General features: G+C 40.2%; 1 protein-coding gene and 1 pseudogene across 1 annotated transcript in view; both read right to left on the bottom strand.

The window, feature by feature from the left end:
- CRYL1 (crystallin lambda 1) overlaps window positions 1–16,341 on the bottom strand; it is a 179,095-nt gene that overhangs the window by 10,161 nt on the left and 152,593 nt on the right. Inside the window, 2 exon segments of the mRNA XM_020968784.2 lie at window positions 2,667–2,700; window positions 2,702–2,773. Coding sequence (XP_020824443.1) covers window positions 2,667–2,700; window positions 2,702–2,773 — 106 coding nt within the window.
- On the bottom strand, window positions 5,649–6,246 carry LOC110195846 (cytochrome c pseudogene; annotated as a pseudogene).

Raw genomic sequence — 16,341 nt, 5'->3', positions numbered from 1 at the left:
CCTATCCATTGGGTAGTTCTTAATTACAAAAATCAAATCTATGTGAGGAGGGAAATTTCTCTGTAAAATGAGGATAATCATATTTGCATTACCCGTTTCACAGGGCTATTGTGAGGAAAATTCTGTGCAAGTTTTAAAGCACTGCATAAATGTGAATAATTATTACCATCATAACAGCCTGTCTGAGGAATTACAGTTAGGGGAATAGTGTCCTGAAGTATCATTTGCAAAAACAATAACTTTTGATATTTTCATGTCAACATACAATGAATAAATAGAAATTAACGAGGAATGGATCTAACGTAATCATTTAGAGGTGTAAGTAAAAATCCTGTGGTACTTTCCTTCCTTCCTCCCTTCAAAATTCACTTAATACCATCTGTGTGTAAGGCACAAAACTATGTATAAAAATCTCCTAACACTTGTATTTCAGAAATAAGATACAAAAAACCCCCACATACATTCTAGGAGGTTATATTTCAGCTGAATTTTTTGGAGCAGGAAAAAAATCTCAACCAACTAATTTTATTAGGTCTGGATAAACCTTTTGCTGCATTGGCTTTATGAAAATAACATCGCAAAACACAACAACATAAAAAATAAACTGTTCTAACTTCCAATCTTAATAGATCCTAATTTCTGCATGAAGGACAATGAGCCTTCAATGTATTCTAACACAGCTCTTACATGTCCAACCCTGGCCTTTTGGAATGCTCTGAGGTTGAAATGCATATCACTGTCATATGCACCCAACTAGGTATTCTTATCAGATGTCTCGTTTAAAAAAAAAATTATCCTGGGCCTCCATCCTGCCTGCTGCACACTACTGACTTTTCAAGTTTCTGGTTTCACTGGCCTCTGTCACTATTTGTTTGAAAAGTGAAGCTGCCCTCGATGGCCTCTTCCCTGCTGATTTCTGTGGGTACCTGGGATATCTTTTGATTGTTTTCAGTACCTAGCACAATGCCTTACATACAACCAGTATTCAGTGTTTTGGGGAGGAAGGAAAGGAAGGAAAGTACAGTAAGGCCACAGGATTTCTACTTACACCTCTAAACGATTAAGTGAGGTTCACTAACTGTTAATATCTATGTGTGTATGGTATATAGACAGGTGAAAGTACCCAAAATTATCATTTAAGCAAATGACACTATTCCCCTAACCCTAATAATCCCCAGACTGTTATGATAATCATAGTACCTCAATTTGTTTGTACAGTGCTTTAACACTTACACAGAACTTTCCTCACCACAACCCTGTGAAATGGGTAGTGCAAATATGATTATCATCATTTTACAGAAGTAGAAACTAAGGCTCGGAACCCAAGGTCAAACAGCCAGGATCTTCATGAGAACATCTCATATTTAGAGGAGTGACCTCAACACTAACCTGCCTATCATCAGACTTAGTATGTTGGCAGTCTCGAGCAAGAATACCCGTTAGCCTTATCTGTTAAGAGCAAGAGTCTAATTTTAGAACACTATTATGTTTCCCCTATACAAAAATGAACCTGACTTCCATTGGGTCAGTTACTAAGCTTCTGAACCACAAACGGTTGATCCAACCATCTCTTGCCTGGAGATGACAAACAACCTCAGAGTTGAGGCTCTGAGTGAGTTAAAATGAAAAGATTTCTGCTGATCCTAAGCTAAGGGCCAATGCCCTAGCTGACAGCTATCTGTCAAACAGCAAGACTAGGGCATCTGGTGCATGGACCCATTCAGTAGAGATGCCATAGCAAGAAGAGGCCTGCGGCTGAACAACCTGCCTATTTCATCTAGCAGCTATGTTACCCAGCCTGGTGAGGAGACCATCCAACTGCCAGGTGACCTGATCGACCCAGCCGAGCAGCGGATCCACCAGTGTCCTAAGAAGAAGCAAGTCCCAGCTGAACTACCCCTCCAGTGGAGACATATGAGCAGAGAAGTGACCTGGTCCATCATGCCACACCCCTAGCAAACATCACAAGGATCCTCCGGAGACATCAAGGACACGGAAGCTCTGAATTCCCAGAGTTGTGAGTTGGTTTTGGCCACTTGTGCACCCACAAATGTGCCTCATTTCAAGTTTATGCCCCTTTTAGAAACTTCTAGAACTCTGAAGTGTACTTTTGGGAGAGTGTACACTTGGAGTTGAGGGCAATGCTTTGTAATTACTATTCTTGCTATGCCATTTGAGCAAATGCCTATGTTAAAGAACTGAATTTATTGGCTCATTATCAAGAAGAAGCAAAACAGTGGGGACTTAAGTACTCTGCAGAGCAGTCACTCATAAGGTTGCCCTTTGAATCCTGAAAGTAGTTAGAAGGTATTGTTCTTGGGACTCAACCTGCTGGTGCCAGTGTGAGCTGGGTGAGGGAGCCCCAAGGAGTGTGTCACACCAAGAATAAGGTTTCAAAGAATGTTTACTTATTTCTCCCATGAGCATCTCACTTTTTTGAAGCTGGAGTCAATAAAACAATTTAGCTATTCACAAGACCCAAAAGATTAGTTAACAAAATGTTAACTTTTTTGTGTTTTTTTCTGTGATGTTATTTTTGTAAAGCCAGGCCTAGTAAAATTACTTGGTTGAGATTTTTTCCTGCCCCCCCCCAAATTCAACTGAAATATTAAAATTTCACATAGCAAGGAATTCTCAGTTTGGTCCTAGGTCAAATCAAACAGTACCTTCTGCATTGAGATGCATTGTTTCCAAGGGTCCCAATAAAGGCATATCGCATTCCGAGGCCATCTGACATCACGATATCAAGATCTGAGGGAGATATTAGTCCTTCCTAAATGGAGAAAATGGTATGAAATCAGTCAGTGCTCTGAACATGCAAAGCAATTTGGTTATCAATATCACTGTGATTAAGATGTCTTGAGGAGAATGTCAAGAGTTAACCCTCCAATTCAGCCAATCTATATTAAGCTTCTACTACACTTGTTCTGGTCAGGGGGGTACAAGGACAGACAGATTTCGCAACAGATAATGGAATAAACAGATACATAAGGCTGTTTAGGGGAATTACACCTGGACAGATCTTCCAGAAATCATGTACAGACTTGAAGCAGATCCCTTGTGAGGCCTATTCAACCAGAACATGGCTTTGCAGCCACTGTGACCATGATATTGTGACCACTTCTGATCTTTGGGGCTCGGTTTCCTCATCTAGAAAATGAAGGGTTTGGATTAAATGATCTCTTAGGTTCCTTCAAATGATCTTCTTAGGTTCAAGCTCTAAATCCTATACTCTACCAGCTGGAGCTTTTAAGAAAGGGAAAGAGGGAAGAAAAATGAGGAAATAAGAAGAGGAAAAGTCGGATGGGAAGCTGAAAAGGGCACTCCTTGCAGTTTCCATTCTCTCAGGAGTGGGGTTGGAACTGAATTGAAGCCATCAAAAAAACAAATACACATGGATGTCACTTCAAGCTCTTTTAATAAAAACATTTGATAAAGCACTGCTATGGATCTTAGGTCTGCACTTGCAAATGTGGGACTGCAATATTTTGTAAAGAGGATGTAAAGTGTTACTACTGGAAAACACACTCGACTTGGGTATTTAAATTATTTTGGGCTACAAAAGCCTTCAAGGTTCAAGAAGCATTTATTAAGCACCTGCTATGTGCCAGGAGCTATGCTATGTGCATGGGACACAAAGACAAGACAAAATTGTCCCTGCCCTCAAGGAGCTTACATGATAGTAAGAGAAAACAACATGGATTTATTTAGTAATTAAAACCCAAATACAGAGTAAATAGTCATTTCCAAGGAAGAAGGCCCTAATGACTGGGAAGATTAGGAGAAGTCTCATGTAGGACAATCATCTCCAAATATTTTTGATCCTACATCCCTTCGGTAAAAACGTTTTGAGTATGTACCCCTAAGGTGGATATATTTATTTATTTAGGAATTCTACATATGTACTGCACTAGTAATAATTATATTACATTATAATAATTATATGTATATTATAAACATATACACTATGTATTTATATATAATTATATATCATAAAGCATATGCAAAAATAGAAATTAAGAGATAAAGATGAAATATTTAAAGCATTTTTATTCTATTCATTAATAGTTCTAAAAACCTTTTTGATTTCCTAAAATAGTATCAGTGATAATTTTTTAGTGAGAACAATGTTATTGAATAGGTCCTATTTTTTTGAGAATTAATTATTATTTATTATTTTGAGAATTTGGTTTAACACTTTGTAATACAGCAATCTATTCAGGACCCCAAATCCAAGATAGTTATTATCCTTAGTTCTCTAAGAGGACCAAAATGACATCACTATGAAAGAGTCAAGTTACAGTGAGTCTGACTGTGGCTGATCAGACCAATATAAGCTCAGAATGTTCGACCACAGGTCGGGCACAAACAATCCATGTCAACATTTGGAGGGGGTTTTTTTGATGTTGTTGTTTTTAACTACTTCAATTCTGCTTTGCTCATAGAGCACAGCACCTTCTTTGATGAGGGCATGTCATGTTGGGTGTAGAAAGCAAAAGAACAAGTGATAGCACCCCTCTCAACCTCTCTGCATCATGGAATTACTGCCCTTTCCTCAAGATACCTCATACCCCTCATGTGACAATGTTACCACCTGACATATGGGATAAGCGAGAGTGTTAGTGTCAATTCTATATACCAAATAGCAAAACTTAATTTCCTTATTTAAAAACATCTTTATCAGTATTCGTAACAGATTTTATATATGCATAGAGGAAAACCAACAACACCTTGCTCTTTCCACATACTGCTAATCAGCAGCACCTGATTTGCTGCTATAAGTGAACACAAGAGGCTAGTTTGCAAGTGGGGGTCACACAGTGTGGAGAGTAACCTTCCATTTGCTTAAGGAAGTCAGGCTATTACAACTGGAGACTAAGAAGCATGACTGATTGATCAGGATGAACCTTTTTAATTGATTATGCCAACTGTTGTCTGAAATACAGCAGATGAACTTCAGTTAACTATGCTGAAACACTGATTTGGGATGTGCTTATAAATAGCTCTTCCTGGGGGAAATGAGCCTTGTTCTGCAGCTCTCCCTTTAAATTCATCTATACCTGTAAGTAACAAGGCAACCAGATTTGTTCAAGCTCTTTTTTCTTTAGGCAATCATGCTGTCCAGCCAGGCTTCAAAAGTCCTCTTATATTTTTGGACACACTTAGTGGTTTCTCAGATTCCAAACTTGTTTCTTTAGTATCACAGCTTTGCAGGAACATTTTTCTTGTGGCCACTTTCCTGTCTTTCTTGGATTTGGGGTCCTGAAATATCTGAACTATTAGAGGATTATTTTCCTCTTTTATAAGAGCACTTACATACAGTAGTGTAGCCAATTCTTTCTGCAAACAGTCTACAGCTGCTTGTAATGGCAGCATCAGAAATCACAAGAGAGATTAACCCCAACCACCATTCATCTACATTCCCAGCTCCTGGGAATGTTCCGTTTTCTTTGCATTCAAATGTGGGACCTCCAGAGGGGCTATAGGCTGAAGTAATTCAGCAACCACATTTAGAATATTATTAGAATATTTTTTACCTAATCTACATAATTTTTTATTAAGACTGTTGAACAAAGTTTTTAAACAGCCACTCACGATCAAAATTCTCTGATTGATGAAGACAACTTAAAAAAGGTAATTATGGCACATGTGAAAAAAAGAAAAGAAATCGTGTCATGACAGATATCTCCTTTTCATAGTAAATAAGGCAGCAGACAACTATTACTCATTGGTAGCCTTTTTAAGGTATGCTATCAAGCCTGCCCTTTCTGCCTTTTTCTTAATGCCTGCAAAGATCATTTTTGTTCCAGGGATATACTTCTTGGGGTTCTCCAAGTATTCCATCCATGTATTCTCTCCCCAAGTGATACCTTCATTTTTGTTGGCATTTGTGTAAAAGAATCTTGGAGGCTGACCAGTTCCTCAGCCTCAGGGAGTCTATTCAGATTAGGTCCAGTCTTGTGCTTGCCTCAATTTTCAATTGTGTGGCACTGTGCATGCTTCTGCACAAAAAATCTTCTTGCCCTTCTCAACATCCCTGATTGTGAAGCTGGCTCGGCCCACACCCCCACATGCTCCCTTGCTCATGCCCCACTGCCGGTCTGACTAGCACTTCCTCTCCTAATGGCATTTCTTCAAGGGCCCAAACCAATGAGTCACAGATCACGTGAAGGTCTAAGATCCATGTAGAACATGAAGGAAGCTTCAGCATCCCACTCTTTTCCATCAGAAAATGAAACTGCTTTGCTGAAGGTACCTGCAGCTACTTAGCAGGACAATGACATCTGTTCCCCTCCATGTTTTTCCACCTTCAATTTTTGCTTCTTTCTCAATATATTAATATCAACCTTAGTTAGAATAACTAGGAATAACTTCCCCATTCATCTCTTACTCAAAGGTTTCTCTAATGTTGTCTTGTGTTTGGTGTTTAATACAGCCATAAAATTCTTCTTCACATATACTCTTTGTGTACAAAAGTGACCTTCTTACTGTCCCTCACGCATGGTAGTCCACCTCTAATCTTTAGGCCTCTTCACTAGCTGTCCCCAATGCTTGGAATGTACTTTCTCTTCATTCTTAGAATCAACAGTTTCCTCCAAGACCCAGGCTCAAGCCCATCTTTTTTCCACAAAGCTTTAATTGACTCCCCCTTCCCCCAGTATTAGTCTTTCCCTCAAAATTACCCTATATTCATTTTGTATCTATTTGCACAGACCTATGTGTATGTGTTGTCTCCTTCAAGAGAATGTAAGCTTCTTGAGGGCAGGGACTATTTCAATTTTATCTTTATATTTCCACTGTCTGGCACGTAGAAGGTGATTATTAATTAAATGCTTGCTGATTGACTGTCGCCTTCCACCGATCCACTGGACCAAATGCTCTGACCTGACTGCTCCTAGTAGCAGTCTCACGCACCCCGTGATAGCCTCCAACCCCAACCCCAGATTCCTGAGCCCTGCTGGCTCCACCTAGTCTCAACCCAGGCTTTTGTCGGTCCTGGTCTTGATCCCAATCTAGTGCTGCTGGCCCCACTGTCCTACTGGCATGTGCCTGTTGCTTCTGCCCCTAACCTTTACAGGGAGGTGTGGGAAGGGGATAGAGACCAGGAGACTCTTTGGTTGCCACTGCCTCCTATAAAGTGGCCTCTTCCAGAAACTGGCAGTGCTCAGAGTTAAGGGGCCCAGGCCCTTATTTTCTTTGTGGACCTTGACTGATCATCCCATGTACCCCTTGGTATATATAGGACCCCACTCTGGAGATCATTGATGTAGGAGATGGCTCTTAAGTTAAACCCTGGATGCAACTCAGGATGCTAAGAGGCAGTGGTAAAGAGGAAAAGTATTTGAGGGGTCAGGGGAGAGAGGAGACTGTGCAAATTCACGAAGACAGGAGATGGGATGTCAGGTAAATTTTGTCTACAGGGAAACAGCAAGTAGGCTATTTTGGCTGGAATGGAGAGTGCCTAAAGGAGAACACGGCACAATAATCCTGAAAAGGCGGGCTGCAGCCAGAGTTGTCATCGGGGAGCTGCTTATCTCCTCCGCACTCCCCTCCCATCATTATTTACAAGGGATAAAAGGGCCTGTGTAAGAAGTTTGCCCTTCACCTCTCATCCTTATCTCCTAAACCATGCCTTCTGTTGCAGATGGAGTATTGTGTGAGGAAGGAAAGACTTCTGCCCAGGAGCCAGGCAAAATAAGTCACCTACGAGAATGCCCACTGCACCCTCAGTTATGGGTCACTATCATCCACAGCCTTCTGTAGCTCCAGCCTGGAGCTGATGGGCCCCGTCCGTCTCCACTGGCAGGCGACTGAGACAGCCCGATGGAGGGCTCTTCTATTGAAAGCTCAGACCTGCTCATGGGGCACATTCACAAACAGTGCCACACACCTCTGTGGAACAACAGGCTCAGACAGGCAGAGGATCGTTTGTTTTACGGCGAATCCTTGAGGCTTTCCTTGAAAGGGCTGCCTGCTGTATCCTAAGATACAGCCAGGGTGTGTGTGTAGGTGTGGAAGCATCCCCAATCTTACTCAAGGCTGCTCGAACCCCTCCCTTCAAGCCCTAGCCCACTTTGAGAGAGCCCTCTGTGCCATTTTCCAAGTTCTCAAGCGGGTGGAGAAGCTCCTCCCTGCCTTGCCCATGTTGGGCCCATCTCCCATCTTCTCTAACTGTGCTCAGAGAAATGGAGCCTGGAGCTCCCTCTACTGTTTCTCCTCTTCCTCCCCATCTCTCCAAAGTTATTGGGGAAACTCAGTTGCCTACTCCACCTACGGTCTTTTCATGAATGGCAACTGTAAAAAGTCCTAATCAGCTGGTAACTGGAAGGCTGCCGCCCCTTTCATGCAGTTGACTATTGAGTAAGAAAAGTTTCTCCAAAAGTCCTGATACATTCAGGATCCTTCCAAATAGAGTAAACATTCACCCCTGGATAAAAGATTTAGACATGGAAGAAAGCTAGTTCAATCTTCTCATTTTTCTGATGGATAAAACTGAATTCCAGAAAGGCTAAGTGACTTGCCCAAAGTCACACAGCTAGTTAGCAACAGAGAGAGGATTCAAACCCAGGTCCTCTGGCTCCAAATCTGGTAGTATTCTTTCCCATTTAGTTATGCATTAAAATAAACAACAAAAACAAAAAATGGACAAATTAAATTAGATCGCTTAACTCCAACATCAATTCTTCCCATCAAATTGTTCATTTGAGCAGCTAACAAAAACAAAATTGTCAGACTGACAGAAATTTTTGCTTCATTTTCCCTTCCCTAAAACTGCATTAAGATGTCCCAAAAGTGGCCTGCCAAAGTGAAGGGGTCCAGAGAGATGAAGAAAAGTGCCCCCATTTGACTGTAGGATCCTTGAGGACAAAGAATGTCTTTATTTATATTTTTATCTACTTAGCACAGTACCAGACACACAATCGGTGCTTAATAAATATTTATGGACTGATTGAGATAAGCTAGAGACTGGAAATTAGCCTCGATATTCCAGAGATAAGAAGAAATTCACTATTCTGAAACTACAGTCAGGAGAGTGTTAATCAGCATACATTTTCCCCTATCTCAAAATGCTGGTGTATGTATGTGTGTGAGGGTTGAGGGGTATTGCCACCCTTATAACCAATCTACCTAATGGTACCCACTTTGACATTCCAGAAGCCCATGGGCTTCATGTGTAACCAAGCTGGGCAAAAGGAAACTTGTGATCAGTTTTTAAGTTAATATTTCAGACAGCTATTTAAGTTTTAATTTTTACATTTAAAATCATGAAAGAATGTAAAAACAGAGGCTATGCCAATGCAATTCCTCTATATAACTGTATCCATGTATATTTTCTCACTTCGAAGGATATTAGAATATTCCACATACACAGTGGAGACATAACAAAAGTTTACTTTTATAGGTATAACCAAGGCTATCAATGATAAGGCCTTAAACAAGGCCAGAAAGGCCACTACCCAGCTCCAAACTGATTATGAGCAAAAAATTCTTTCATTCATTGCCACATTTCCTTCACCCTTTTCTACTTCACTCGTAAAATGAATTATTCAGCCTTAGAATGGTAGAGGATACCAGTCAGTCCTACGCTATAAAATCATAGTTTCAGATCCAGGAATAACCTTAGAGATCATCTAATCCAATCCCCTCCATTTTGCAAAGAAGGAAAATTTAGACCCCAAGAGATAAAGTGCTTTGCCTAAGGTCACACGTTAATTAGCAGCAGAGCTGGAACTCAAACTCGCATCTTCTGACTCTAAATTCATTGCTCTTTTCCCTGAGTGACATGCCCTCCTCCTCTGAGAAGCTGTCTGCTTTTCAGAGAGGTTGAGTTCCTCCTGGCAGACCTGAGAGGTCAGAAGCACATAGATTTTGAGCTGAAAGGGACCTGAGAGATCCCATGATCCAAACCCTTCATTTTACAGATAAGAAAACTGAGGCCCAAGGGACTTGCTAAAGATCACACAGTAACTGATCAGGGTTTCAGTCAGGATCGTTCCTTACATGGGAACGACTCCACGCCGTCTTTCCTGTAAGTGAGCTTTTCAGCCAGAGAAGCCAATCTCTACAAAATGTACTCGTTGTGCACTGCACTACACACATAATGCTTGGCACTGTTCTAGGGGTTTCAAGCCCAGGTCATTCTACAGAGGCTATGACAATAAGTGAACAAGCATTTATTAAGTGTCTACCACATGCCAGGCATCAAGCTAGTTCTGGGGATACAAATTCAGTCCCTGTCCTCAAGGATCCCTCAGTGAGTAAATCATGTATCATTTTGCTAATGAGTTCAATTCCAACCAAACCAATATGTGACATATCTGGCCTTGAGAATACCAACAATTTGATAAGGAACTGAGGGTGTCACTTGTTTCAGCTCAAAAAAGTAAACTGGCTAAAGAATCCTAGGAGAATCAGTGGTTAGTACTTTACAGACTTTCTGGATTTCTCAATCTCTCTGGTGTGTTATTGTGGTCTGGTTAATTGACTATTATTGTTATTACTAATAATAATAAAAGCATTGCTATTACTGCTACCTAAATTTTTTTACATTGCATTCTTTGGAATAAAATAATGTCAGGGTACAAGTAGAAAGAAACCTCAACTAGTTATGCAATTTTTAGCATACAGAAAACACAACAATAAAAATACTGTATTAAGGCCTAAGACTACATGTCTTGCACCATGCCCTGAAAGTTGGTGGAGTGGGCTGTGCCAAAACAAAATAGATAAAAAATCCACCAAAGAAGTCCCTTTAAACACAACTCCCTGCTTCCACTTCCTTCTGGATGGAATTTGGGAACTGGGAGAAGGAACACCTGGAGCATGAACAATGTATTAGTCAGCAGCTTTCTGCCTGGGCTCCAGTAAAACCCTCCTCAGATGCCCCAGGGTGGTAGGGCCATGACTCGGGCTTCTTAAAGGCTATGCCAGCCCAGGCAGGTTCTCCCACACCAGAGAGGTTTGGAGGATGGGCTCAGCAAAGGACTACACAGGGTGTCCTAAGAGTCTTAGAGAACTTCCAAGCTTATGAAAGCTTTTAACACAGCCTGTATATATGTTGTCTAAGGGACAGTCTCACAAGTTTTGGGGAGAATCATCACCATATGTCCATGATGTGATGAATTTTTTGACCACAGCAACCACTGAAGATTCCTTAATTAATAATTGATATTAATTAATATTTCTTAATACAGTGGTTGTAATCTCTATCAGTGCAGGAGTACCCACACCAAAGAAATCACAAACCCTTGAAGTGCTGAACTTAAACTGTCTATCTGGGTCCTCAAAGGTAATGACCCCTGCCTTTGGGGAGTTCGCAATCTAATGTTTGTTGATTGATATGTTTTGTCTTGACATGACACTTCCCAATGGACACCCAAAAAACCCTTGACACAAAAGGTACATTCCTCAAAAACTAATTTAAGCCAGAGGTTCTTAAATTTTTTTGTGTCATGGATCCCTTTGGCATTCAGGTGAAGCTTATGGACAGAACCCTTCTCAGAATAACAGTTTTAAATAGATGAAATGAAATACATAGAATTACAAAAGAAACCAATTATATTAAAATATATTGATCAAAATATTAAATAAACAAGTTCACGGATCCTCAGGTTAAGAACCCCTTATTTAAGCAAAACCTTCTAAGAGTGATTGTGACTGAGAATACAGTTATCCTTTCCACATTACAACTTTCCCCACTGTGGTTTTGATATATCACAGGTCATCATAAGAAAATAAATGGGACTTTTGGGAAGGGTTTTGCAGAAGCCACTGACATGGTTTAGAAATTCAGAAATGCATAAAATATATGCATAGTATTGTATAATATCAAGGTATTTCATCTTTTAATACCATAATAATTCAGACTTCTCTGGTATGAAAGGAGGGCAAAAAAATCTTACATGGATTTTCCAGATCACAAGGGTACTGCACCCCTAACCCCCGTGATGTGGAAAGGATAACTGGATACTTAAAATGTAGTTAGAAAGTCATGACACACAAAAATGATTAGTTATAAATGAAGGTTTCCATGGATAAAATAGATAGATAAGGGCAGAAAAGGGGAAATACATTCAGTCTAGGGATGTAGCAGTTACATAGTGAGAGAGGTATTCTCTAAGACCACTAAGATCCTAATTACTTATTATTTTCACCTACTTTTTCTCCTGCCTCCTCTCTTCTACCTATCTAGAAATAAATTTATTCTCTTAGGATATCTACCTTTCTATCATCCCCTTCTGTAATCTCAACCATTCCCCTTAAATATCCTCCTTATCAAATCCTCCTTTGAGAAAAAAAAAAGAAAAAGAAAAGAAAAGAAAGAAAGAAAACCATCTAAGCAAAACCAATCATTACAACAACCTTATCGGATGGTACATGCTACGTTGCCCATCTGCAGTCCCCCTCCACTCTTCTGATTGGAGAGAAAGTGTGTTTAATCAGCAGTTCTCTGGAGCCAAATGTTGGTCATCAAAATTAATCAATTGACCTTTACTTTAAGAACTTCATCACACCATCTTCCCCACCATCCCGTATATCCACCTGTCTCAATTTTCAATTTATTCATCCTCCCCATATTCTTTTTCTTCTATTTTCTCTTGCTCTTCTCATTAGGTTGCTGTTGTTCAGTCACATCCAACTCTTTGTGACCCTATTTAGGGTTTTCTTGGCAAAGGTCCTGCAGTGGTTTGCCATCTCTTTCTCCAGCTCATTTTACAGATGAGGTAAATTACGGAAACAGGGCTAAATGACTTGTCCAGGGTCACACAGCTAGTAAGTGTCTAAGGCCACGTTTGAACTCAGAAAAAGGAATCTTCCTGACTCTAGGCCTGGCACTCTATCCATTGCACCTCTCAGCTGCCTTCATCATTAGATTATAGCATTTTTAAACTAGGAGTAACCTTAGATATCATATTTTGCAGAGAAGGAGGAGCCCTGGATTTGGAATCAAAGAACCTGTATTCAAATCCTGGCCCTGCTAGTGAGTCATCTCTGCCATTTCAGTAAATCAGTCTGTCACTTTGGGTCTCAGTTTTATCACCTCTAAAATGAAGGGGTTGGACTAAATGATCTATGAGTTTCCTTTCATTTCTAAATCTTATGATCTACTCCAACCTGCATATTTTATGGATTAGGACATTTAGACCCATTGAGGTTAAATGATTTGCCAGAAGTTACATCCATCTGGGGGTTTGCAGTCAGGATTAGAATCCAAGTCTCCTGACTCTCAGGTCAATACTCTTTTTACTATATCACCATCTTTTTTTTTTCATTCTTCTTTCATGCCACTACTCCTCAGTTTTTCTTCTTAATTTCTCTCCCCCATTCCTTTTTTGGCTAATTCCTGGTTTTAAAAAAATCTTTTTTCCTACTTTATCATACATTATTCTATTTTAAATCATAATTTGTTCAGCATTTTATGTGTGTTTTGCTGGGGCAAATGCACCTTCCATTTAGATTCTACTGTGATCCATGAAGAAGTCCATTTGACCATCTGAGGGTTCCCAACCAGCCTCCAAGTACAAATCAGGGAGGAAATGTGTTGAAGAGGGCCCATAGAATATTCATTTGAGGGGCAGCTAGGTGGCGCAGTGGATAGAGCACTGGCCCTGAATTCAGGAGAAACTAAGTTCAAATTAGACCTCAGATACATAAAACTTACTAGCTGTGTGACCCTGGGCAAGTCACTTAACCCCATTGCCTACACACACACACAAAAAGAATATTCATTTGGTATTCTTCCAATGCCTACCATGACCTACTAGGGTGCTAGGAAGTATAACGTCAAAAATGAAACTGTCTGTGCCCTCAAGAAGCTTATATTCTATTGAGGGAAAATCACACATAGAAGCTTGTGAAACAGTAACAGAATGGGCATCTATAGGCATCTGGTAACCAAAGAAATATATTCTGGATGCCTGATTTGGAACATCTGACTGGTGAGACATCATTGCAACAGAGGAAGATAAGTGCAGAATTCAAAGCACCTTCTGTGAAAGCCAGGCATGAAGCAAATATGGCCTTTCCCATGGGAAACTTTAAGTTGCTCCTGGATATATTTTCTTCTTTTACAGTATGTTCATTTAACCTGTGTCTTTCATACTCAACAATATGAAGTTGGCCCTAGAGCAAAACCTTCATCAACTCTATCCCACCCACTACTGCCTTCCAGGTAGACAGTGAGGCCGACAACTTTACAAAGAAAGAAAGAGAGAAAGAAAGAAAGAAAGAAAGGAAAAGAAAAAAAGAGAAAGAAAAAAAAAAAAGAAGAGAAAGAAAAAAGAAAAGAAAAAGAAAGAAAGAAGAAAGAAAGAAAGAAAGAAAGAAAGAAAGAAAGAAAGAAAGAAAGAAAGAAAGAAAAGAAAGAAGAAAGAAAGAAAGAAAGAAAGAAAGAAAGGAAAAAAGAGGCTGCTGTTCAGCTGTCATATTATTACTCAAGCACTTGTGGTTAGAGCCATTTGATCACTGTCTGCTGCTAATGCCTACAAGCCTTTGTAGGAAGAACAGAAGCATTTTGTTAACCAGTGTTGATCTGTAAACCACGTCTTAACTAATGCAACAGGGGAAGGAATGGCTCTCAAAAGAACTTCTCTGAGAAGGCATTCCAAGAACACTTTGAGGGATGAAAGCAAAGGGGAGTGACTATGACCTGAAGGGACATGAGAACTGAGCAACAGAAGCTGCAGTACAGCCCAATAAGACCATTGGGAGATATGTGGTGCTAATATGGTAATCCCTGTATGGTAACCAGGCTGCCTAAGGAGGGCCAAACCAGCCCAGGTTTCAAACAGAGTGGTTCAAAGCTTCTGAGAAGATAAAAGAAAGGGACGATGGGAAGGGGAGGAATTTTGAACAGATAACATTTATTAAATTCAGCTGCCTTGTAATGTCCCAGAAACATTCCTATGGGACAACATGATGGGGCTTTTTAATAAATCCTACATGCACTAATGTTTTCCTCTGCTGCATCATCACAGGGTGGAGATGACCTCAAGCTAGGTTTTGGGAGTAGAGAGCAAGTTGTAACAGGTCTTACACCAAGCAGGAAAGGCTTTGAGTGTAAGCCCAGCCACAGATTGCACGTCTGCTGTCTGGGGACAAGCCTAGCTCAGTTTGGAGATGTTCATCCTCCAGCTTGGCTAAAGAGTGATGAAGTAATTTACAATAAGAAGCAGCACAGAGCAGATGATAGTGGGCCAAGTCTGGAGTCAGGAAGTCCTGGGTTCAGGGAAGCCCACTTGACTCTGACAAATATGGGATGTGTAACCTCAGCACCTCAAACTGTTCTCTAAGACTGTAAATTATAGATGAGTTGCCAGATTTTCACTGATTGAGGAAGTTTTCATGATTGGAGGGGCCACACCAATGAAATCACATATCCACTCATATTCATGGCTAAGAACTATCGAATGGCAGAAAAAAAAAATCCTAGACCTTAGAGGTGGCAAGGCTCTTAGCGATCATCTAGTTCTGTTCCTTCTCAAAACAAACAAACCCACAATAATAAGGCCTAGAAGAGCTAAGATCTTTGTAAGTTCAAGGAGTCCTCACACTCAGAACGTCTCAAAACTCTGAAGTCCTAGAATAAAGAAGTTAAGTCTTTTACAATAAAATCCAGTGACTTCAGAATTTCTCTCCTCAGACATTTTAGTACCATAAATATAAAAACTTTAAAAGATAATGGAAAAAAGTAAATGTCTAATTTTTTTCCTTTTCCTTTTTTCCTTTTTTTTTTTTTTGAGACTAAGTCTCCTTCTCTAGCCTGGGTTACAAGTTCCACAGTCACTCATGTGACCCCACTACTTGTAGAAACAGAAGCTTTGACCCCTTCTGTTTCTGACCTGGGCCAGACTGCCCCTCCTTAGGCAGCTCCTTAGGAGCCCCCACACTCCAAGAGAAAGGAAGCGTAAAGGCAGTAGAGGTGGGGAGGTGATTCAACACATTGGTGTTAGACTTAACTGTGAACACCTAATTGGCTATATCCCTATTGAACCCAAGCCAGCAGCAGGGGATTGCAGACATGCACCACCACTACTCTGAATTTTTTAAAATGTATACCTTTATGTGAATGAATGTATAATTCTCTGCCCTGTAGTAACAGTATAATTGTACCTCAATTAATTCATTTTTGTTTTTGTTTTTGTTTTGTTTTTGCTTTTTGGTGAGGCAATCAGGGTTAAGTGACTTGCCCAGGGTCACACAGCTAGTAAGTGTCAAGTGTCTGAGACCAGATCTGAACTCAGGTCTTCCTGACTCCAAAGCCAGAGCTAATTTATCCAGTGCCCCATCGAGCTGCCCTAATTAATTATTTTTTTAAGAAAAAATCTTTATGACAAAAAA

This window comes from Phascolarctos cinereus, unplaced genomic scaffold, assembly GCF_003287225.1.
Source record: "Phascolarctos cinereus isolate Bilbo 61053 unplaced genomic scaffold, phaCin_HiC Scaffold_726;HRSCAF=1367, whole genome shotgun sequence".
Lineage (NCBI taxonomy): Eukaryota > Metazoa > Chordata > Mammalia > Diprotodontia > Phascolarctidae > Phascolarctos > Phascolarctos cinereus.
This window is presented reverse-complemented; position numbering and strand designations above follow the sequence as displayed.